The sequence below is a fragment of the Macaca thibetana genome, chromosome 9, assembly GCF_024542745.1.
Source record: "Macaca thibetana thibetana isolate TM-01 chromosome 9, ASM2454274v1, whole genome shotgun sequence".
NCBI classification, from domain to species: Eukaryota; Metazoa; Chordata; class Mammalia; order Primates; family Cercopithecidae; genus Macaca; species Macaca thibetana.
The window spans coordinates 95,986,522-96,011,795 of record NC_065586.1 but is presented as its reverse complement, the minus strand read 5'-3'; the positions used below and the strand labels follow the sequence as shown (position 1 = coordinate 96,011,795).

Sequence of the window (25,274 nt, the reverse complement as noted above, 5' to 3'; positions counted from 1 at the left end):
GGCTTTGGGGTTAATAATGATGTGGCTTCGTAACAATGAAAGCCCCCTTGTGTGGAATAGGGTCTCGTATCATAGGTGAGATAATATTGGATAGTTGGAGAAGGGGAAGGTTATGACTGGATAATCATGAATGTAAGTTTGCTTTGGGGTGAAAGCATAAGTCTTTTGGTAGCTGAGTAAATCTCTACAGAGAGTGTTCAGAGCAAATTTATATTTTGTATTTTTTGGGTAATAAGAATAGGATTATTGGGGAAGAAGCCATTAGCAGTAGGCTCCTTGTGCTTCATGGTAAAAATTTGGCCTGGGGAGGGAGATGATAAAACTGGTATATTTATAATCTTGATTTGTCGTGAATCATTTGGTAGACTTGAAGAAATAATGACTGGAGACAAGATTTAAAAGGGTGAGATGGTGGGAATTGGACCAGGGTCGTAGCATAGAGCAATTAGTAGAAGGAAGAGGCCGGGCACAGTGGCTCACACCTGAAATCCTAGCACTGTGGGAGACTGAGGCGGGTGGATCACTTGAGTTCAGGAGTTCGAGACCAGCCTGGGCAACATAGTGAGACCCTGTCAAAATAAAAATTAGGTATGGTGGCACATGCCTGTAGTCTCAGCTACTTAGGAGGCTGAGGTGGGACAATCGGTTGAGCCTGGGTGGTCAAGGCTGCAGTAAGCCGTGATTGCACCACTGCACTCAGCCTTGGTGATAGGGTGAGACAAAAGAAGGAAGAAATATTTTGAAAGAAGGAATTAGAAGAAAAAAGGAAATTAGCAGCAAAAGTCAGTTTGGAAAGCAGAATGTAATGAATTTATTTGGGAGCTGGAGTTGAAGAGTAATCATCATTAGCAAATGAACATCAAGGGCTTCCTATGCAAAAGGCATCATACCAGACTCTTGAGATACCAAAGAGAAGGTGGTACCTATCATTAAGAAACCTGTAACCCACTTGGGAAGATAAGATAGACTTAGGTTTTTTTTTTTTTTTTTTATTTATTTTATTTTATTTTATTTTTGAGAGACAGGGTCTCTCTTTGTCACCCAGACTGGAGTGTGGTGGTCCAATCATAGTCCACTGTAGCCTTGAACTCTTGGGCTCAAGCAATCTTCCCACCTCAGCCTCACGAGTAGCTGAGACTACAGGCAATAGCCACCTTGCCTGAGTAGACTTAAGTTTTTTGTTGTTGTTGTAGAGATGGAGTTTCGCTCTTGTCACACAGGCTGGAGTGCAGTGGTTCTGCCTCAGCTCACTGCAACCTCTGCCTCCCAGGTTCAAGCCATTTTTCTGCCTCAGCCTCTCGAGTAGCTGGGGTTATAGGCGTGTACCCCCACGCCCAGCTAATTTTGTATTTTTAGTAGAGACAGGGTTTCACCATGTTGGCCAGGCTAGTCTTGAACTTCTGACCTGAGGTGATCCACCCACCTCGGCCTCCCGAAGTGCTGGAATTACAGGTGTGAGCCACCGCACCTGGTCTATTTTTTTTTTTTAATCAAGAGCGTATAAAAATCAAGAGCATAAAAGATAACCCGGTTTTCCAATGTGCTTGACTATAAAATGACTCTTAGGATTTTGCCAGGTGCTTTGCTACCCAGATCTTGTTTTACCCAGGCCAGGTGCATTCCTTGAGCACGTCTGACTTGGGTACTGAGTGAGAAGGATATTTTAAGTATAAAAGTATAGGTAAGATTAACTTTAATCCTAACTGTAAGATTAAAATGGATAATCTACAAATGAATAGCTTATTATCAGATAATTTAGAGTTTGTTGTAAAACAATTGATTATAAAATTAGAGTAATTTTTCAAAATTAAATCATAAATCATATGGAACTGAATTTTAATTTCATTTTTCCAGAAACATATACTGTGCTCTTATCCTTTCTTTACCTCAGCGTCTTCCACAATAAGACAGATGCTAACTGTTCAGCTTACATTTTTGTGAGGATAACCTGGAAACTGGTTATTTTCAAAAACAAAAATGGTGATTATTGGTACCTTCTTTTAAGATCTCATTATAATATATTTTCAGGACAGGGATAGTTCAAGAAGGCCTCTGGAGAACATGATTGAACATTCATTGCCCATACCCTTCATCTCCAACACAGAACCCTTTACTGAAGATTTCTTTCTTTTTTTTTTTTGAGACAGGGTCTCGCTCTGTTGCCCAGGCCGGAGGGCAGTGGTGCCATCATAGCTCACTGCAGGCTCAAACTCCTGGGCTGAAGCGATCCTCCTGCCTCAGGTTCCCAAGTAGCTGGGAATACAGCACTCACCACCACAACTGGCTAATTTTTTTTTATTTTAAATAGAGATAAGGTCTCCTATGTTGCCCAGGCTGCCTTGAACTCTTCTGCTCAAGCAATCCTTCTGCCTCAGCCTCCCAAAGTGCTGGAATTACAGGTGTGAGTCACTGCACCTGGCCTCCTTGTATACTCTTAAAAGTTATTGAGACCCCAAAGAGCTTTTTTGTTTTTTTGGGGTTTTTTGTTTTGTTTTTGTTTTTGAGACAGTGTCTTTCTCTGTCACAGTGGCACAGCCATGGCTCACTGCCAGCCTTGACTTCCCAGGTTCAAGTGATTCCCACCTCAGCCTTCCAAGTATCTGGGACCACGGGTGGGCACCACCACACCTGGCTAATTATTGTATTTTTCCCAAAGAGCTTTTGTTTATGTGGGCTGTTTCTGTTGATATTTATCATACTAGCTATTACAACTGGGAATTTTTAAAACTTGTTTATCAGTCCATTAAAAACCCATTACATATTAACATAAATAACATATTTTTATGAAAAATAAGTATAGCTTTCCAAACAAAATTAATGAGGAATGACATTGCTTTACATGTTTGTAAATCTTTTTAATGTTTGACTTACTAAAAGAAAACCAGATTCTATTTGCATCTGTATTCAATCTGTTGCAATATGTTGTTTTCATGGAATTATGTGAAGAAAATCCAGCTTTATACACATATGCAATGGGAGATGGGAAAAGGTATTTTAATAGTCTTTTCAATAACTGCAAATATTCATCGTTGATACTGCACCAAATTCAACGAGTGGTAATTTCTTATGAGTTAATTGCAGTGTGGGATCTGAAGCTACATCGGTGAACTTTCATAATATTACACTAAAATTCATTAATCTGTCTTGCTTTTGGAGTGAATCTTTTAGCCATGAATAATTTTATACCAGCATGCATTTGTCATTTGGGAAGTATTGATTTAGTTAGCTACTCAGTTATTCCAAATGTTGACCATTTCAATATACAATATGAAAAAATCGTATTTGTTACTATCTCATCAGAAGAATCTTTAAGTATGGGAAAGCTGCCAAGCCCGTGGTAGTAGATACAAGTTTTCCAAAATTCTGATTTTTCTCTTGGAAGTTGGAATTTTATCATTGGCAACAAATACTGTAATTTGTTTTCCTTGATGTTTCAGACTCACTTTCATTTTGGAGGAAATGTCTGCCAGATATCTAAGTCTGAATAAACATAGTTGTCTGTTATTCATTCTTGCACATAAAATGGTGTTATGTGAAAATAAACAGATGGTTCAGGCATATAACTCAGTTACTCAAGTGCTTCTCTTCAGCCAGTAAAAGTGCTTTATGTGTAATTCCTATATTGTCACACAGAATATTACAAAAGAATTGTTCTTAAGGGTTGAGATTTAACACAATGCATAATTTGTATTGCCTCTTAACTGAAACTGGCTTTTAAAAAAAACTGTGAGTACATGGTTGTGAAGAATACGATGATCATACAGTGACTATTCATGTAATTTGTTGCTACTGCCTTTGCTTATGAATTGCCAGCAGTTTTTAATTAATTTAATTATTTTTTAAAATTTATTTATTTTTTTGAGATGGAATCTTGCTGTGTTGCCCAAGCTGGAGTGCAGTGGCGTGATCTCGGCTCACTGCGACCTCCGCCTCCTGAGTTTAATTTCTGCCTCAGCCTCCCGAATAGCTGGGACTATAGGCACATGCCACCACTCCCAGCTAATTTTTGTATTTTTAGTAGAGATGGGGTTTCACCATGTTGACCAGGCTGGTCTTGAACTCCTGACCTCAAGTGATCTGCCTGCCTTGGCCTCCCAAAGTGCGGGGATTACAGGCGTGAGCCATCGCGCCCAGCCATTTTATTTTTATTTTTGAGACAGGTGTTGCTGTGTCACCCAGACTGGAGTGCAGTGGTGAAATCACGGCTCACTGCAGCCTCGATCTCCTGGGTTCAAGCTATCCTCCCACCTCAGCCTCCCAAATAGCTGGGACTACAGGCAGGAGCCACAATGCACAGCTACTTTTTAAATTTTCTGTAGAGTCAAGGTCTTGGCATGTTGCCCAGGCTGGTTTTGAACTGGTTTCAAGCGATCCTCCTGCCTTGGCCTCCCAAAGTGCTGGAATTTCAGGTGTAAGCCACTGCACCTACCTGGCCAGCAATTTAATCACCATTGCTTTTTCACAGCGATTACAAAAGTCAGCAGAGTAAAATATGTAGATAAAGTCTTAGTGTTATTATGAGAATGGTTTTGACCTCACAGATTATCTGCTAGGATCTTGGAGACCCACCCATAGGGTTCCATGTATAACTCTGAAAACTACAGGTTTATATAGCTGTTCCAATTCAATAAATTGTCAAAATTGTTCATGCTCATAAAACTCTAGGTATATATTTCCTTGAATTTGATAGCTGTTTAAAATGAGACGTTGCACTATTAGTCGTGATAATGTTCTACAGTGATGACTGAGGTCACCATCTCTGCTCCTCTTTTCTTTAGGTGACCTGGTGATTCTCGATGGCGTTCCCACTGCAGGCTGGCTGCAGGGCCGAAGCTGCTGGGGCGCACGGGGCTTCTTCCCGTCTTCATGTGTCCGTGAGCTCTGCCTCTCCTCACAGAGCCGGCAGTGGCACTCCCAGAGTGCCCTGTTTCAGATTCCGGAATATTCCATGGGACAAGCCCGGGCCCTGATGGGGCTTTCTGCACAGCTGGATGAAGAGCTGGACTTCAGGGAAGGGGATGTGATCACCATTATTGGAGTTCCTGAACCAGGCTGGTTTGAAGGGGAGTTAGAGGGCCGAAGAGGCATTTTTCCAGAAGGTTTTGTAGAGCTGTTGGGGCCCCTCAGGACTGTGGATGAGTCAGTAAGTTCTGGAAATCCCGATGACTGCATTGTTAATGGTGAAGTAGATACCCCTGTAGGAGAGGAAGAGATAGGGCCGGATGAGGATGAGGAAGAGCCAGGGACCTACGGGGTCGCCCTCTACAGATTCCAAGCCCTGGAGCCAAATGAGCTGGATTTCGAGGTCGGAGATAAAATCCGAATTCTGGCGACCTTGGAAGATGGCTGGCTGGAAGGATCCCTGAAGGGCAGGACAGGCATCTTTCCTTACCGGTTTGTGAAATTACATCCTGACACACGGGTTGAAGAAACCATGGCTCTGCCCCAGGAAGGCAGCCTTTCCAGGATCCCGGAAACTTCTTTGGATTGTTTGGAGAACTCCTTAGGAGTGGAGGAACAAAGACATGAAACCAGTGACCATGAGGCTGAGGAGCCTGACCGCATTATTTCTGAAGCACCCACTTCTCCCCTGGGTCATCTGACTTCAGAGTATGAAGCAGACAGAAACTCTTATCAGGATGAGGGCACCGCTGCGGGGCCCCGGAGAAGCCCAGGCGTGGAGTGGGAAATGCCTCTTGCCACAGACTCTCCCACCTCTGACCCTACAGAGGTAGTCAATGGTATTTCCTCCCAACCTCAGGTCCCTTTTCATCCCAGCTTGCAGAGAAGCCAGTATTACTCTACAGCGGGAGGGAGCCACCCGCACTCAGAACAGCACCCTGACCTTCTTCCCCTAGAAGCAAGGAATAGAGACTACGCCAGCCTACCTCCCAAAAGAATGTATTCCCAGCTAAAAACTCTTCAGAAGCCAGTGCTCCCTCTTTACAGGGGCTCTTCTCTTTCAGCCTCAGGGGTAGTCAAACCCAGCCAGTCGAGTCCTCAGCTCCACGACATAGCTAGTTATGCTAAAAAGCACCACATGTCCAGCGTTTACTCCGTCTCAGAGAGATCAGAGATGAAGCCTGGTCTGCAAGCCCAGGGGCTTGTTATGGAAGCAGCAACACATTCACAGGGAGATGGCAGCACTGACCTGGACTCGAAGCTGACACAACAGCTGATCGAGTTTGAGAAGAGCTTGGCAGGGCCCGGCACAGAGCCAGATAAAATTTTACGCCACTTTTCAATCACAGACTTTAACTCTGAGAAGGATATTGTTCGAGGTTCCTCAAAGTTAATCACCGAGCAGGAGCTGCCAGAAAGGAGAAAGGCCCTAAGGCCACCGCCACCTCGACCCTGTACTCCAGTATCCACTTCTCCCCATTTGCTGGTTGACCAGAACCTAAAACCTGCACCACCCTTGGTGGTGCGACCCTCTCGCCCAGCTCCCCTGCCTCCCTCAGCACAGCAGAGAACGAATGCGGTATCCCCCAAGCTCCTATCTCGACACCATCCTACCTGTGAGACCTTAGAAAAGGAGGGCCACGGACATATGGGAAGGAGTCTGGACCAGACCTCCCCATGCCCCTTAGTGCTGGTGAGGATTGAGGAAATGGAGCAGGACTTGGATATGTACAGTAGAGCTCAAGAAGAGCTAAATCTCATGCTGGAGGAGAAGCAGGATGAATCATCAAGGGCAGAGACCCTCGAGGATCTCAAGTTCTGTGAAAGTAACATTGAAAGTTTGAATATGGAACTCCAGCAACTAAGAGGTAAGTGACAAGGAAATAATATATACTTGTTTCTTGACACCCACAAGTCCGAGAAACAGCCTACCCATGCTTTTTAGGGATATGTTACCATCCTCGATGGACAAAAAATGATTTACATTTTCATTACCTAGTTTCCTTTTTTTTTTTTTGAGACAGAGTCTTACTCTGTTGCCCAGGCTGGAGTGCAGTGGCGTGAACTTGGCTCACTGCAGCCTCCGCCTCCTGGGCTCAAGTGATTCTCCTGCCTCAGCCTCCCAAATAGCTGGGATTACAGACGTGCGCCATCATCACACCTGGCTAATTTTTGTATTTTTAGTAGAGACAGGGTTTCCATGTTGCCAGCCTGGTCTTGAACTCCTGACCTTGGGTGATCCACCTGCCTCGGCCTCCCAAAGTGCTGGGATTATAGGCATGAGCCACCTTGCCTGGACTGTTTTTTTTGTTTGTTTGTTTGTTTTGAGATAGAGTTTCGCTCTTGTTGCCCAGGCTGGAGTGCAATGGCAAGCTCTTAGCTCACCACAACCTCCGCCTCCCAGGTTCAAGCGATTCTCCTACCTTAGCCTCCTGAGTAGCTGGGATTACAGGCATGCACCACCATGCCTGGCTAATTTTGTATTTTTAGTAGAGATGGGATTTCTCCATGTTGGTTAGGCTGGTCTCGAACTCCTGACCTCAAGTGATCTGCCCGCCTCGGCCTCCCAAAATGCTGGGATTACAGACGTGAGCCATCGTGCCCAGCCTCACTACCTAATTTCTTATTTCATCACTATAGATAGGCTATCTTGAGCCTCTGACTCTGTTTTGAGCCTATGACTGCTGTAGCCTCCTGACTTCATTTGCTGCTCAGATAAAGAATCTCAAACCTTGCCGGGTGCGTTGGCTCACACCTGTGATCCCAGCACTTTGGAAGGCTGCGGTGGGTGGATCGCTTGAGCCCAGGAGTTTGAGACTAGCCTGGGCAACAGGGCCAAACCCTGCTTCTACAAAAAAATACAAAAATAATTAGCCAAGCATGGTGGTGTATGCCGGTAGTCCCAGCTACTCGGGAGACTGAGGTGGGAGGAATGCTTGAACCTGGGAGGCAGAGGTTGCTGTGAGCAATGATCACGCCACTGCACTCCAGCTTGGGCAACGGAGTGAGACCCTGTCTCCCCCCACAAAAAAAAAAAAAAAAAACAGAATCAAAGAATCTCATACCTCAGAAACACATATACCTCCAGGACATTTATGTCTCTTATTCTGCTATGGCATCCATAACAGTGGTGCAGATGGCAAGTCCCTAAGTACAACTTTCTTTAATCAGGCTCTACTAAGCGCTAAAGACTTCCAGGTTAAGACTCATGAGAAAACTCCATGTTGTATCTTTGTTGTCCAGAGAGTATATTTCTTTCTTTCCTTTTTTTTTTTTTTTGAGACAGAGTCTTACTCTGTCACCCAGGCTGGAGTATAGTGGTGAGATCTTGGCTCACTGCAACCTGTGCCTCCCGGGTTCAAGTGATTCTCATGCCTCAGCCTCCCGAGTAGCTGGGATTACAGGTGCATGCCACCACGCCTGGTTAATTTTTGTATTTCTTAGCAGAGATGGGGTTTCACCACATTGCCCAGGCTGGTCTCGAACTCCTGACCTCAAATGATCCACCCACCTTGGCCTCCCAAAGTGCTGGGATACCCACACCTGGCCAAGGGAGTAGAGTTTAATAATAGTAATAGCTAACATTTATTACCATATTAGTAAGCATGTGTTAGAATTTGCTTACAGGAAGAGTATTCACAGCCACCCTAAAGGTACAGTGATAATTCATATGGCTACTGTATAGATGAGGAAACTAAGACATAGATATTGAGTAGACTCAAGCCTGTAATCCCTGGGAGGCCGAGGTAGGAGGATCGCTAGAGCCCAGGAGTTCGAGAGCAGCCTGGGCAACTGAGAGACCCTGTCTCTAAAAAAAAAAAGAAAAAATTAAATTAAAATTTGAAAAGAGATTAAATGACTTGCCAAGGGAGTTGGGATTTAAGCTTATGTTCCTAACAAGTATAGTTCACCACTTCCTACCTGGAACATTGAAATATTCAAATTCTTTCCCTTAATTTGGGAGTGATCAGCCTCTGGAGACTTCATTCATATTCACCAGACTCATAGGAGAAAAAATTTATAAATAGGAAGAGTACGAGAGGGAGGCAACCAACAGCAATTGGTCTAGGGCCCAAGAACATGAATGCATGTCACTTTTGGCTTGTGTACCAGAGACCTCTGAACTTACATGTCATCAGGAAAGTCAATAATAGAAAGCAACCCAGGGGGTCTAGGAATAGCAGGATACTAATAAGAGATAAAAGCAGAATGGTGATCCAGAGATCCTGGATCAAGATCACCATGGCCTACTGAGCACACATAGCTACCTCCCTCCGTTTCTACTTTAGGTCTGTAAAAGTGAATGGAAATAATAGAATAAAAAAATTCTAGTAAGAGTATTATTAGAAATCAAGTAATCTTCTGAAAGATGGATAGTAGATGGTGTAGCAGAAAGAGAGGGAAACCTGTATTCAAAATATTCTCAGGAAAGGACTGTTATGCACATGGGCAGAGTTCTAAGGGAACTGCAGACTAAGAGATGGTGTGGTAGGAGGGGTCCTAGAGTACATTCGGTGTAATTGATTAGGGGATAGCTAGGGAGCCAGGCCTCTGGGTTGCTTGTACTGAACAGCAGGAGCATTTACCCTCAAGCTACAGCACAAAGTAGATGCTTAGACAAGTCCTCAAAAAGATGTTCATTTAATATGAGTACCTGAGCTCTCAGGGGAATGCCAGATACCTTGATTTCAGAGTCCCTGAAAAGGAATTCTGAGGGAAACTTGGCTGGGTGTTACATTCCCAGAGCCCTAGCAAACTCCAGATTCTCCATCACTTTCTACACCTACAAGTTTCAAGATAAACCTGTAAACAATTCTTGCATTAGATATCGTATTAGTCCATTTTCACACTGCTGATAAAGACATACCAGAGACTGGGCAATTTACAAAACAAAGAGGTTTAATGGACTTACAGTTCCACATGGTTGGGGAGGCCTCACAATCATGGTGGAAGGCAAGGAGAAGCAAGTCACATCTTACATGGATAGTAGCAGGCAAAGAGAGAGTTTGTGCAGGGAGACTCCCGTTTTTCAAAACCATCAGATCTCATGAGATTTGTTCACTCTCACGAGAGCAGCACAGGAAAGACCTGCCCCCATGATTCAGTTACCTACCACCAGCTCCCTCCCACAACACATAGGAATTCAAGATGAGATTGGGGTGGGGACACAGCCAAACCATATCATTCCACCTGGACCCTCCCAAATCTCATGTCCTCACATTTCAAAACTAATCATGCCTTCCCAACAGTCCCCCAAGTGTTAACTCATTTCAGCATTAAATATCCACAGTTCAACATCTCATCTGAGACAAGGCGAGTCCCTTCTGCCTATGAGCCTGCAAAATCAAAAGCAAGTTAGTTACTTCCTAGATACAATGGGGATACAGGCACTGGGTAAATACAGCTGTTTCAAATGGGAGAAATTGGCCAAAACAAAGGGGCTACAGGCCCCATGCAAGTCTGAAATCCAGTGGGGCAGTCAAATCTTAAAGCTCCAAAATGATCTCCTTTGACTCCATGTCTTACAACTAGGTCACGCCACTGCAAAAGGTAGGTCCCCATGGTGTTGGGCAGCTCTGCCCCTGTGGCTCTACAGGTACAGCCTCCCTCCCGGCTGCTTTCATGGGCTGATGTTGAGTGTGGCTTTTCCAGGCACACAATGCAAGCTGTTGGTGGATCTACCATTCTGGGGTCTGGAGGATTTTGGCCCTCTTCTCACAGCTCCACTAGGTGGTGCCACAGTAGGGACTCTGGGTGGAGATTCTGACCCCACATTTTCCTTCTGTGCTGCCCTAGCAGAGGTTCTCCATGAGAGACCTGCCCCTGCAGCAAACTTCTGCCTGGACATCCAGGCATTTCCATACATCCTCTGAAATCAAGGCAGAGGTTCCCAAACCTCAATTCTGGACTTCTGTGCACCCGCAGGCTCAACACCACGTGGAAGCTGCCAAGGCTTGGGGCTTGCACCCTCTGAAGCCGTGGCCTGAGTTCTACATTGGCCCCTTTCAGCTGTGGCTGGAGCAGCTGGGATGCAGGGCACCAAGTCCCTAGGCTGCACACAGTACGGTGACCCTGAGCACAGCCCAGGAAGCCACTCCTTTCCTCCTAGGCCTCTGGACCTGTGATGAGTACAGCTGCCATGAAGACCTCTGACATGCCCTGGAGACTTTTTCCCCATTGTCTTGGGGATTAACATTTGGCTGCTCCTTAATTATGCAAATTTCTGCATCTGGTTTTTCTTTTCAGGAAATGGGATTTTCTTTTCTATCACATTGTCAGGCTGCACATTTTTGGAACTTTTGTGCTCTGCATCCCTTATAAAACTGAATGCCTTTAACAGCACCTAATTCACCTCTTGCATGCTTTGCTGCTTAGAAATTTTTTCTGCCAGATACCCTATATCATCTCTCTCAAGTTCAAAGTTCCACACATCTCTAGGGCAGGGGCAAAATGCTACCAGTCCCTTTGCTAAAACATAACAAGAGTCACTTTTGGTCCCGTTCCCAACAAGTTCCTCATCTCCTTCTGAGACCACCTCAGCCTGGATTTCATTGTCCATATCTTTATCAGCATTTTGGTCAAAGCCATTCAACAAGTCTCTAGGGAGTTCCAAACTTTCCCACATTTTCCTATCTTCTTCTGAGCCCTCCAAACTGTTCCAGCCTCTGCCTGTTACCCAGTTCCAAAGTCACTTCCACATTTTCGGTTATCTTTTCAGCAGTGCTCCTCTTTACTGGTACCATTTTACTGTATTAGTCCATTTTCACGCTGCTGATAAGGACATACCCAAGACTGGGCAATTTACAAAAGAAAGAGGTTTTAATGGACTTACAGTTCCACACGTTGGGGAGGCCTCACAATCATGGTGGAAGGCAAGGAGGAGCAAGTCACATCTTACGTGGATGGCCGCAGGCAAAGAGAGAGCTTGTGCGGGAAGACTCCCGTTTTTCAAAACATCAGCTCCTGTGACTTATTCACTGTCATGAGAACAGCACAGGAAAGACCTGCCCCCATGATTCAATTACCTCCTACCAGGTCCCTTCCATAACACGTAGGAATTCAAGATGAAATTTGGTTGGGGACACAGCCAAACCATATCAGATATATAGGTGGGAGAATAAAAGACTCCCAAATTTCAGGTAGCAGGAATTTCCCAGGAATGGTACTTTTTAGAATTAATAGTGTTCCACGGAAATGTTATGTCTTCTGTGCTTAACAACACTGTGCAGTGTTTTTATTTTTATTTTTTGCGTATGCAGTGTTTTTAAATGGGTAAATGGACTGGTACCACATAAAACTGGTGTTCTTTTTTATTCACCAGACCTTCATTTTCAGAATTAGTTTATTTAGCCAGTGTTCTTACTTTTTTAAAAAATTGCTGTTTAGTACTGTGAAAGACTTAAGGTGGGTGTAGTTTATTTGGGAAGACTGTAAAATTTGAATCTACCAAATACAGTATTGGGTATGTTAATGTTGATTTGATTAATTTCTCAAAAGGTGTTTTGATAATATCTGTCGCTAATATGATGAAATTACTTATTCCTTGCAGTAACAGCCAGTTTCTCATAAGGTCATTTTTTTCTGTCTTCATAAAAGGTGTTTCCAACAATATAAGCTATCCCTCAAGAGGTGGAAATTAACCAGTTTGAGTACCAGGCATTGCTCCTCTAATATGGTTCTGTATAAGTTATAATGTTAAAATTTAAGGCTTAAGATTTAAAGAACTTTCAAAACAGCATTTATCTAATTCTCATCAATATTTACTTGTTAATATGCTTACTGAGAAAACAGGTTTTATCTGTTATTCACTGTGTCATTTCCCACACACCTGGTGTGATGTTCTGTGCACAATAGGGACTCAACTGCCTAATGAAGGGAGTTGAGTTTAACTGAATGGATTTGAATTGAATTGCCTGCTCTACCTCCCAGAGCTTTCAGAGATCTCCTACTTCTGTTTTTACTTTGAACTGGTCTACTTGGGACCTGGAAACTGTCAGTGCAGAGATGCCAGGCCCCTTGTGAGACCAGTGCTGTGCCAGACCCACAGTGAGGTTTTTAGTGTAGCTACTGCCTCTTCTTAAAACTCTGCATTTATTTATTTGTTTGTTTGTTTATTTTTTTTTTTGAGATGGAGTCTCACTTTCGTTGCCCAGGCTGCAGTGCAATGGCGCAATCTCAGCTCACTGCAACTTCCGCCTCCTGGGTTCACGTGATTCTTGTGCCTCAGCTTCCCAAGTAGCTGGGATTACAGGTGCCCACCACCACGCCTGGCTAATTTTTGTATTTTTAGTAGAGATGGGGTTTCACCATGTTGGCCAGTCTGGTCTCGAACTCCTGGCCTCGAGTGATCCACCTGCCTTGGCCTCCCAAAGTGCTGGGATTATAGATGTGACCCACGCCATCATGCCCGGCCTTGGTTTTTATTTTCTTTCCATATGGTAAGCATAGCTGTTTTAGAGTCTGTGTATGTATGATTCCAAGATATTCAGTCTTAGTGGGACTGTTTTTGATGTCCCATGGTTCTCATTCTTGTGGTCTAGGCTCTTTGTGTGTCTGGTTATCTTACTGTGTGCTGGTCATAGTATTTGGAAAATCTTAAGACTTGAGGTGAGGACACCTGAACTCTAGAAGGAATTTGCATTTGTTTCTGTCAGTTGTTTGTAGTCAACTAATGTTTTCAAATTCCTGAAGGATAGTAATATTTGAGATTCAGGAGTAAGAAATTGGAATTCCTGGGAATTCCTAAATTATAATTTCGTATTTTAAAAAACTTTTACTTACACATTCTTGAATAGTAGTAGAGATCATAATCAATGGTGACAAGTTTTCCTGTGCTAGTGTTACACTAAGGTTTTCAGAGGTTTTATATTTGTATATTAAATAAATGCACGGTTTGTTGTGAGTCACAATGTCATGATATGACTATATATTTTAATAACATGTAAAAATATTCTCTACCTGATAATAGACTTTTTTAAAGGACTTGATTTTTGTAAGAGCTATTTTAGATTCACAGCAACACTGAAAGGAAGGTACAGAGATTTCCCATATCTTGTGCCCCCACACATACATAGCTTCCCCCAGCATCAACATCTTAAAAACATTCTTAAATTTCATTTTTAAATAATTTTAGATTTATAGAAAGCTGCAAAAATACAAGCTTCCATATCCTTTGCTCAGCAGCTTCTTTTTTTTTTTTTTTTGAGACGGAGTCTCCCTCAGTGGCCCAGGCTGGAGTGCAGTGGCTGGATCTCAGCTCACTGCAAGCTCTGCCTCCTGGGTTCACGCCATTCTCCTGCCTCAGCCTCCCAAGTAGCTGGGACTACAGGCGCCCGCCACCTCACCCGGCTAGTTTTTTCTATTTTTTGGTAGAGACGGGGTTTCACCGTGTTAGCCAGGATGGTCTCGATCTCCTGACCTCGTGATCCACCCGTCTCGGCCTCCCAAAGTGCTGGGATTACAGGCTTGAGCCACTGCGCCCGGCCGCTCAGCTTCTTCTAACCTTAATATCTTACACACCTATAGAAGATTTATAAAATCAGAATATTAATGTGATAATATAAAACATTAAAAGAAGAACATTAGTACGAGATAAATGTCAAAAATCATTTAAAAATTGAAAGAAATACCACAAATGTTTAGTATTTTAAAATTACTCTTAAAATCTAATTTTATTTTGACTTTTAAATGTTAGATTCAGGGAGTACATGTGCAGATTTGTTACAAGGGTATATTACATAATGCTGAGGTTTGGGCTTCAATTGATCCCATCACCTGTGTAAGAGAACATAGTACCTAATAGGCAGTTTTTCAACCTTTGCCTCCCTCCCTGCCTCCATTGTCCTGTAGTCCCCAGTGTCTGTTGTTTCTATCTTTATGTCCATGTGTACCCAATATGTAGCTCCCTCTTATAAGTGAAAACACGCGATATTTGGTTTTCTGCTTCTGCCTTAATTGTCTTAGGATACTGGCCTCCAGCTGCCTCCATGTTGCTGCAGAGGACATGATTTCATTCTATTTTGTGGCTACATAGTATTTCTTGGTGTATATATACCAGGATTCCTTTATCCAGTCCACTGTTGATAGGCACCTAAGTTGATTTCATGTCTTTGCTGTAGTGAATAGTGCTGGAGTCAACTGAGTGCAGGTGTGTTTTAGGTAGAAGAATTTTCCTTTGGACATACCCAATACTGGGATTGCTAGGTCGAATGGTAATTCTACTGTTAGCCCTGTAAGAAATCTCCAAACTGCTTTCCACAGGGGCTGAACTAATTTACATTCCCACTAACAGTGTATAAGTGTTCCCTTTTCTCCACAACCATGCTAACATATCTGTAATTTTTTTTACTTTAATACCCATTCTGACTGGGGTAAGATGGTTTCTCATTGCGGTTTTGATTTGCACTTCTCTGATGATTAATGATGTTAAGCATTTTTTTTCATATATTTCTTGGCTACTTAAATGTCTTCTTTTGAGAAGTGCCAGTTCATGTCCTATGCCCAGTGTTTAATGGGGTTGTTTTTTCTTGTTGATTTAAGTTCCTTATAAATTCTAGATGTTAGGCCTTTGTTGGATGCATAGTTTTTCCCAGTCTGTAGGTTGTCTGTTTACTCTGTTGATAGTTTCTTTTGCTATACAGAAGCTCTTTAGTTTAATTGGGTTCCAGTTGTCAATTTTTGTTTTTGTTGCAGGTTGCCTAAGCCAATGTCTAGAAGAGTGTTAACTAGGTTTTATTCAAGGATTTGTGTAGTTTGAGGCCTTACATGTAAGTCTTTAATTCATCTTGAGTTAATTTTTATATATGGTGAGAGATGGAAGTCCAGTTTCATTCTTCTGCATATGGTTAGTTTTTCCAGTACCATTTATTATATAGAGAATTCTTTCCCCATTGCTTATTTTGGTCAACTTTGTTGAAGATCACTTGAGTGTAGGTGGTGCAGCTCTATTTCTGGATTTTCTATTCTGTTCCATCGGTTTACATGCCTTTAAATAGAATTTTAAATACACAGAGCATTAGTTGCCCTATCTGATAGTGTTGATCTTTGTTTTGTGACTAATATTTCATAGATCAAAAAAAGGTTTTCATTTTATGTTGATGTTGGTGGAATTGTTAAGTGTGTATTCAAAAGCATTTCCAGGGCTGGGCTCAGTGGCTCATGCCTGTAATCCCAGCACTCTGGGAGGCCGAGCGGGTGGATCACTTGAGGTCAGGAATTTGAGACCAGCCTGCCCAACATGGTGAAACCCCATCTCTACTAAAAATACAAAAAAATTAGCGAGTGTACACTAGCACACCGCATAGTGGTGAGCACCTGTCATCTCAGCTACTCAGGAGACTGAGGCAGGAGAATGGCTTGAGCCCAGTGGGTGGAGGTTGCGGTGAGCCAAGATCGCGCCACTGCACTCCAGCCTGGGTGACAGAGCAAGACTCCGTCTCAATTTAAAAAAAAAGAAAAAAGAAAGAAAAAGCATTTCTGTTAGGCCTGTTCGGGTGCATGTTGTCTCATGAAAGCTCATTTTCTTTTTTAATGTTGAAAATATTTTGTCTGCTTGTTCTGATTTTGGCTTTGCCATTGAAATTGATATTGCTTATGCTAATGCAGATTTTAGATATGTTCCTGATTTTGTGTAGGAATATTTCACAACAATATTCATATCTTCTCTTTTGCATTTCTTCTATTAAAACATTTATAAAGAACTATATAGCAAATATTAAGCAGTAGAAAACACTGGACAAACATTACTGGATGGTATTCAAATAATGGAACATTTGCCCCTCTGTGCAAGATTTAGCACTATACAGAATCATGTGTCAGAAGTGCTAATTTAAGGACTTCCTTTGCTTATAAAACTTTCTTAGACTACCGTTATAAGATCTGTATAAAGCATACTATACAAGTAAGCTTATTAGTCTTTATTTTATTTGCAAGAATGACTCACTGTTGGCAACGCACAGGGCCAGGAGCACACACTCTTCTAAACACATGTATTACATAGCAACAACTGTGAGCAAAGTTAACTGATCAGACCCTGGCCCTCCCACCCACTCTTGTCCTCATTCCCAGATGATCAGACCCTGGCCTTCCCACCCAGTCTTGTCCTCATTCCCAGAAATGTCACCTTTTACACTTTACTCTGCGTGTCAGTATTCTCTGCTCTTGCGTCAGCTTCACACTGGTGGATTTCTTTAAACTCTTAATGTCTCTGCATTTATTGTTAGGCTTTATTCTCCCAGGAGGATCCTAGTACCTTCTCTTGTTTTCTAGAGTTCTCAGCTGATTTTTTTTTTTTTTTTTTAGAAGTATAAATTTCCTAAGAAATGCTAAGAAGGAATTTCCACATGGAAACAAACACTAGTCATTCTCAGCCCAGGTCCAACTTAAACCAATTTCAAGGCTCGGTGTACCTTGTACCTTGGATGACCAAGGTGTCGGAACCCAGCTGTAATTTAGCAAGAGGGCTGGCCCAATTCTGATTTACCCTCGGGAGTTCTTTGGGATCTTAGCTTATTACAGAAAAGGTCTCCTTTTAGATTTCTATTTTAAAGATTTTTTTTTTTCTATGAGGGACTGATCCAAATAACGTAGATTTCAATTATTGGAAATAAAAAGTCCAGTATTAGTTTTAAATAAGTCAGTCTTTGGCTGTAACTGAGAATTAGGAGTTTTAAATTTGGAATTATCGTCTAGAGTCAGGGTAGAATACTAGACAGTATTTATGGTTGCTGTGTGTTGGGGAATGAAACATCATTTTGTGGGCTTCTGTGTGGTGTTCAGGTCAATCACTCATTCATCCAGGAAGTATTCATTTGTTTTTACCATGGGCCAGGCACTGTGCTAAGGGCAGGGTACATAGCGATGAACGTTATAGATGTGCTCGCTGGTCTCAAGAAGCTTCCAGTCAAATGAGTTGCTAATTAACAAGTTAAGGTTTAGATCTCAAACACACTACCTTTAAGTCTGATGAACAGGTTGACTTGCAAAGCAGCAGAAACATTAAGAGTTAGTTCTCAGACTTTGAGGTTTCCCAGGACGTATTATTTATAGAAGCTCTGATCAGGACTACCTATTACTACCTTATCTCTAGGTGAGGTTCACACATCTGAGTTTGAAAAGAGGGTGTGCATTCGTTTCTTTGTTCAGTGTATATTTCTTGAGCACACACGATGAGCCAGGCACTGGCTACACGTTGATTAATTTAAAAAACATAGTCATATTATCATTCGTATTTATGTGTGTTTAAAACCCCAGTGATCATATTGATATTGACCTTTATAGCTAATTATACTGTTTCCTGCTGCCTTGGAATCATGACCCTGGCTACTTTTGGTATGTGTCAGTGCCAGAACCCCATTGTTCTAAATCAGTGCAGTGGATGGCAAACTGTAGAGCGAGTCAGGAGCCTTGCTCCTAAACTTTCCTCTTCCTGGCCTTTAAGGTAATGTCAAAGGAAGGTTGACCAGAGACTCTAAAAGTAATTTTTAATGATGTCTGTTGCAAATTAAATCAGAATATGTTTTTCAGGAAAATAATATTTCCCCAGTCTACAAGGTAGCATCTAAGGTCCACTAAAGAGAGCTGATAGATTAACAAGCCAGAGAATGACTGATATGGAACAATAACATCTTTATACTAAAGTGATACGTAATATTCTAGACAGATTTTTAAAATTTGAACGTGTAACTGTTTTATATGCAGAAACAATTTGTCATTCTGCAGACTCCTTGGAATCCCTTAGGTATAAGTATTCTTTCTCAGCCGGCCGTGGTGGCTCACACCTATATGTGGTGGTTCATGCCTCCCAGCACTTTGGGAGGCCAAGGTGAGAGGATTGCTTCAACACCAGCCCAGCCAACATGGTGAGACCCCATTCCTACAAAAAAATACAAAAAGAGCTGGATGTGGACCTGTCGTCCCAGCTACTTGGGAGGCTGAGGTGGGAGGTTTGGGTGAGCCCAGGAGGCCGAGGCTGCAGTGAGTATGTCATTGTACTCCACACTCCAGCCTGGGTGACAGAGAAAAAAAAAACAAGAATTCCTTCTCAAACTAGTAAGAGATAATAGAATTAAATAGCCAAATCGTTCTGTGTTTTTTGTTTGTTTTTTGGGACAGAGTCTCGCTCTTGTCACCCAGGCTGGAGTGTAGTGGTGCAATCTCGGCTCACTGCAACCTCCGCCTCCCAGGTTCAGGCGGTTCTCCTGCCTCAGCCTCCTAAGTAACTGGGATTACAGGTGCCCGCCACCATGCCCAGCTGATTTTTGTATTTTTAGTAGAGACGGGGCTTTGCCATTTTAGCCAGGCTGCTCTCGAACTCCTGACCTCAGGTGATCTGCCCACCTCGGCCTCCCAAAGTGCTGGGATTACAGGCGTGAGCCACCCCACCCGGCCCATTCTGTGGTCTTTCAAGATAACGAAAGTTTATGTAGAGGAAATAATAATCTTTCTTTCTAGTTTGTCAGTATGTAAGAAAAAAGCAAGTATCTTCAACTTGTGTAACATCTGGTTCAGGGTGTTGGCTCAGTAAAAATGAGCTCAGAGTTACTTGTAAAGGATTTTATCCTAGTGTAAGACAGCAGCCATCATCAGAACCCATTAATAGGCTATGTTAAGTCAGGAGATAAACTAGTTTCTCATTTTAGGTTGGATGGTTGAATGTATGTCAAGAAATGTAGCTTACAATGGTGAACTGAGGTATAATTGACCTGTGAGTCACTGTTCTTAGCAGTTTGTAGGATGGCCTTGTGAACATTTCCTCACTCAGCTCCAGGCAGAGGGTGGAGAAGCTGGAATGCATCGAGGTATTTAAGTTTCGGTTTCAGATTTCACTGAGGCTTTGCAGCATGGTACAGGAAAATAATTCATCTTCAGATGGCCTGAGACCCTTAGTTGCGAGCGTTCCCACCATCCCATCCCTACCTGAGCTGCTTGCTGCCTCCTTTTACTGTTCACTTTACCAGATGTAATAAGACTCAAAAGACAGGACAGTCATCAGTCAACCAGTATGATTGAGCTCCCACTGTATTCCAGGTAGTGCTGTCGAGTCACAGTAGCAATCCCTGCCTTCATGGGAAGAGACAAGCAATAAGTAAGTAAAACTCTGAGTATATTTTTTGCTTTTTTTTCAGAAGGGAAAACAATCAATGGAGAAAAGAAATCAGAGAAAACCTTCTGAAAAATAATGTTTGAGTAAGATTGTTGGGGGCCAGCCAAACCATTTCTGGAGGTGGGAGGCATCATTCCAGACAGATAAGACAGCAAGCTCGAGAGTGTGTTAGGTGTTTGAGGAAGAGCAAGGAGACCGGTTCAGCTAGAGCAACGGCACAGTTGTAGTTCATCATTTAGGGTAAGAAGAGAAGTTACTGGAAGGTTTTGAGCAGGGGAATAATATGACCTGACCTACCATTTAACAGAAGAGAAGAGACAGAAGAGACACAGGGCAGAGGCTGAGAGACCAGTTAGGAGGCTACTGCAGTGACCCAGGCAAGGGATGGATGCCAGCAGCTTGGACCAGGGTGGCAGCAGTGGGGTTGATGAGAGGTGCTCAGCTCTCAGCATATTTTGAGTTAGAGCCAGTAGGACTTGCTTGTGGATTAGATGTGAGGTATAAGAGATTGAGAAAAGGCAGGGCGCGGTGGCTTATACCTGTACTCCCGGCACTTTGGGAGGCCAAGGCGGGTGGATCACCTGAGGTCGGGGGTTCGAGACCAGCCTGACCAACATGGAGAAACCCTGTCTCTACTAAAAATACAAAATTAGCTGGGTGTGCTGGCACATGCCTATAATCCCAGCTACTAGGGAGGCTGAAGCAGGAGAATCGCTTGAACCGGGGAGGCAGAGGTTGCGGTGAGCCGAGATTGCACCATCGCACTCCAGCCTGGGCAACAAGAGTGAAACTCCGTCTCAAAAAGAAAAAAAAAGATTGAGAAGAGTCAAGGGTAATCCTGAGGAGTAACCTGAGGTTAGGCAACTGGAAGGATTAGAGTTGCAAGTAGCAACCACATTTCTAGTCATATTAATACTTCTTGACTTCCTGCTGTGTGCCAGGTAATTGGGTGTATAGGAGAATATGATCTAGAACTTAGCCCTGGGGCATTCCAATCTTTAGGAATACGGAAGACGAGAGATGGGCCAGCAAAGAAGAAGCAACCAGCTAAGCAGAAGGAAAGCCAAATGGAGAAACGGTTTCAAGAAGGGGCAGGTGACGCCGGACTCGGTGGCTCACGTCTATAATCCCAGCACTTTGGGAAGCCGAGGCAGCGGGCGGAGCACTTGAGGTCAGGAGTTTGCGACCATCCTGACCAACATGGTGAAACCCCGTCGCTACTAAAAACACAAAAATTAGCCAGGCGTGGTGGCAGGTGCCTGTAATCCCAGCCACTCAGGAGGCTGAGGCAGGAGAATCACTTGAACATGGGAGGTGGAGGTTGCAATGAGCCAAGATCATAAGCCTGGGTGAAAAAGTTAGACTCTGTCTCAAAAAAAGAAAGGGCAAGTGACAGGATCAGAAGCTGCCAAGAGGCCAAGTAAGGTCAAGTCTCTGAAATGACCATGGGATTTGGTGACCTTATCAAGAGCAGTTTCACTGAAGGGATGATGTTGGGATGCAAGCCCTATTGGAGTGGATTAAAGAGAAAATGAGAGGTAAGGAAGAGAGGCATTCAGCATTGTGCTCAAAAGTCTTTCGAAGAGTTTTGCTGTTAAAGAAACCAAAAAAGGGTAGTGGCAGCAGGGGACGTTGGATTGAAATGCCAGTGGAAGTCGTTTGTAAGACGAAGAAACATTTGCACGTGTTCATAAACTCATGAGACTGATCCACTAAAATGGGCACATTGAAGAAGCAGGGAGAGGGGGCCTCACTGCTGTTAGATAGAACAGTCTCTGAGTGGTCAGGAGGGGAGGGGGCTGGCAAGCCAATGGAGAGATTGGCCTGGGATCAGAGCAGGGACACTTCCTCGTTGTTAAAGGAGGGAGGCAGAGCATTCGGGTTTACAGACAGGTAGCAGGGTAGGTTTGATGGTGAAAAGGTGAAGAAACAAGCCTAGAGAGATTAAATAACCTCCCCAAGATTATACAGCTATTAAGTGGCAAAGTCAGGATTTAAATCCAGGGCTATCAAAGCCTGTGCGCTTAACCTCTAAGCTAGATTGCCCTCTACCTAGCATCTAGCATGTGCTAAATAAATGCTACATGCATTGATTCATTGAACATTTAAATACCTACTGTGTGCCCCATTGTAATCACCCAGTGGGTTCTTTCTGCCCACTGCACAAATAAAGCCAATTCACTGAGGCCATTGCATGAAGAAAGAGTTTGACATGCAGCTGGCCACTCCATGTGGGAGATGGAGTTACTTAAATCAGTCTAAAAAATGCAGAGGTTTTTCCAGGATAGTTTAGCAGCCAGGGGGTTAGGGGAATGGGTGCTGCTGATTGATTGGGGATGCAATCATAGGGGTGTGGACAATGGTCCTCCTGTACCAAGTCCCTTGCTGAGTGGGACCACAGGACTGATTGACAGGTCCAGGTGGAGCCATCAGTCCTTAGAAATGTAAAAGCCTGGGCCGGGCGCGGTGGCTCAAGCCTGTAATCCCAGCCTTTAATCCCAGCACTTTGGGTGGATCATAAGGTCAGGAGATCGAGACCATCCTGGCTAACCCGGTGAAACCCCGTCTCTACTAAAAAATACAAAAAACTAGCCGGGCGAGGTGGGGGGCGCCTGTAGTCCCAGCTATTCGGGAGGCTGAGGCAGGAGAATGGCGTGAACCCGGGAGGCGGAGCTTGCAGTGAGCTGAGATCCGGCCACTGCACTCCAAGCCTGGGTGACAGAGCGAGACCCCGTCTCAACAAAAAAAAAAAAAAAAAAAAAAAAAAAAAGTAAAAGCCTGAAAAGACATCTTAAAAGATTAATCCTGGGTTCTACAATAATGGTGTTATCTGAAGGGGTAATTGTGAAAGTTACAAATCTTGTTACCTTCTAAATAATGGCTAATGATCCTTTATGTCTACATCTTAGCAGAATTAGACTCCTCTCATCCTTCCGACTCGGTGATCTTTCATTAGTTTTACAAAAGTGGTTTAGTTTTGTGGAAGGGCTATTTCCATTTCAACTGTAAACTAAATTTCTCCCACAGTTAGCTTAGGCCAAGCCCAGGAGTGATCAAGGGCAGTTTGGAGGTTAAAGACAAGATGAGGGTTGGTTAGATCAGATCTCTTTCATTGTTATAATTTTCTCACTGTTACAATTTTCTCAGTGTTATAATTTTTGCAAAGAGGTTTTACCATCTATAGAGCTGTGCTAGAGATAGGAAGACAAGTTAGACCATCCTTGCCCTCAAGGAACTTTCAGTATAATAAAAGGAGATAAGCAAGTATAATGAAGTAACAACATAGGTTAGCCAAGAGAGATATTTGCATGGTGCTCTGGAAAATAGCAAGAACTATAGGAATCGGAATGTCACTGGGCAGAGTCCTAGAGAGTGAGGGGTTGTTGACCTCAGAGTGGAGCAACAACATGGGCAGTCACAAAGGAATCCACAAAAGCTTAGGGAGTTACATATTCTTGCTCTTTTTTTTTTTTGCACACTTTTCTCCCTTTTTTTCCTTTACCTTTCCTCTACCTTCTCCCTCTTTTCTCTCTCTTTCCAAGTCCCACTTCCCCATCTTCACTTCTAGAATAGGTGGCAGTCTATCTGTCCGCTCTGGGCGTCACACAAATAGTCATGATAGCCCACCCCCGAGGAGCAAATAGCAAACATCATGGTGGGATGGTGCTTCGGGACTGCTGAAAAGAGCCATTGTAGTGTGACTGTTGTGTAAAGTGAGAGGGGGTGCTGAAGGAGGGATGGCTGTCTACAGGGTTCTATTTCACCAGCAGTCCTAGCATTGAGAAAAGTAGAAAAGTCATTCTCCCTTTTCCCTCAGGCACTTTCTCTGTACACAAATTTATTACTCAAAAATGGCAAGCCATTCACAGCTTTTGTTTAGATCTGGGTCATAGTAGTATGGAGGTAAAGCTGAGGGAGTTTATCTCTTTATGCAGACTGCTTATCTTTAATGTCCTAAAGGCAATCAGACTTAGAAAAGGAGGGGGAAGCCCCCTTTTGTAACCAACTGTTCGCTCTCTACTTGCCCAACTATAATTTCTTTTTTTTATTTTTTGAGACGGAGTCTCGCTCTGTCACCCGGGCTGGAGTGCAGTGGCGCCTGTCTTAGCTCACTGCAACCTCTGCCTCCCAGGTTCAAGCAATTCTCCTGCCTCAGCCTCCTGAGTATCTGGGATTACAGGCCCCCGCCACCACACCCAGCTAATTTTTTGTATTTTTAGTAGAGACGGGGTTACACCATGTTGGCCAGCCTGGTCTCGAACTCCTGACCTCAAGTGATCCACCCACCTCGGCCTCCCAAAGTGCTGGAATTACAGGTGTGAGCCACCATACCCGGCCAATAATTTCTTTTTATAACTAGGATCCTTACTTATAATTTAGTCCTCTCTTTTTATCTCTTCTCTTGGTTGATTTATTAGGTGTGTTTTTCTTATCTTGCTAGCTTTATCAGAGATATCAAGTTGCTAGAGAACTTTGTTTTCCATAACAGAGAAAGTTTAATCTTTTAACTGGATTAGAAATAAGTAAGATCATAGAATTTTAGATTTAAGTGGCAGAGAAATAATTAATGTCCACATTTCCTACATAGGAAAGTGACAGCCAAAGAGGGTAATCATACCTGCAAACTGGTTTTTAGCAGAAATTGAACTTCTAGAAGGCAGGTGTCATTTCCTCATCTGGTCTCCAGTGCTCTCTCTGTTACACTGTTGCTCTGTTATAACTTGTGGTGAAAGCTATTCTCCCGAATAATGTTGACTTCCTGTTGGTTTGGTGAACCAAGTCGCAATCTTTATTGGGTTTAGGTAATAGGTTGTAATGACTGAATCACTCAGTGCTGGGCTGTCTTGTGTGTCACTGCCATTCTGTGTGCTCATGGTGGTTGGCTGGTGAGGCCCAGCTCAGGGCAGGGTTGGTCGGCTAGGACTGGAAACAAAGAGGGAATGGTGGTGTTGGGGTGTACATGGCTTGCCTCAGTAGTGATCCACTTTTGAATTAGGCCAGGATAGTGTCTCTTTGTTTATTTACTTGGTTTGAGGAAAATTAAGATTTACTGTGTTTTGAGATATTCTTCTTAGTCTAGTGCCATGAAATCAAACAGATCTGGGTGCAAATTGTAGCCCTGCCATGTACTAGCTTATGTGATCTTGGACAGGTTATTCACACTCCCAGACTGTTTCTATATCTGTGGTAAAACAAGTATAATAAATACTCTCCTAGGAGGGTAGTGAAAATGGAAAACCTCTACCAACTTCCTAGTACTGATCGTAGC

At 43.3% G+C, this 25,274-nt stretch overlaps 1 protein-coding gene across 1 annotated transcript in view; it reads left to right on the top strand.

Moving 5' to 3' along the window:
* DNMBP (dynamin binding protein) overlaps positions 1 to 25,274 on the top strand; it is a 121,361-nt gene that overhangs the window by 47,303 nt on the left and 48,784 nt on the right. The window contains 1 exon segment of the mRNA XM_050805705.1: positions 4,779 to 6,770. Coding sequence (XP_050661662.1) covers positions 4,779 to 6,770 — 1,992 coding nt within the window.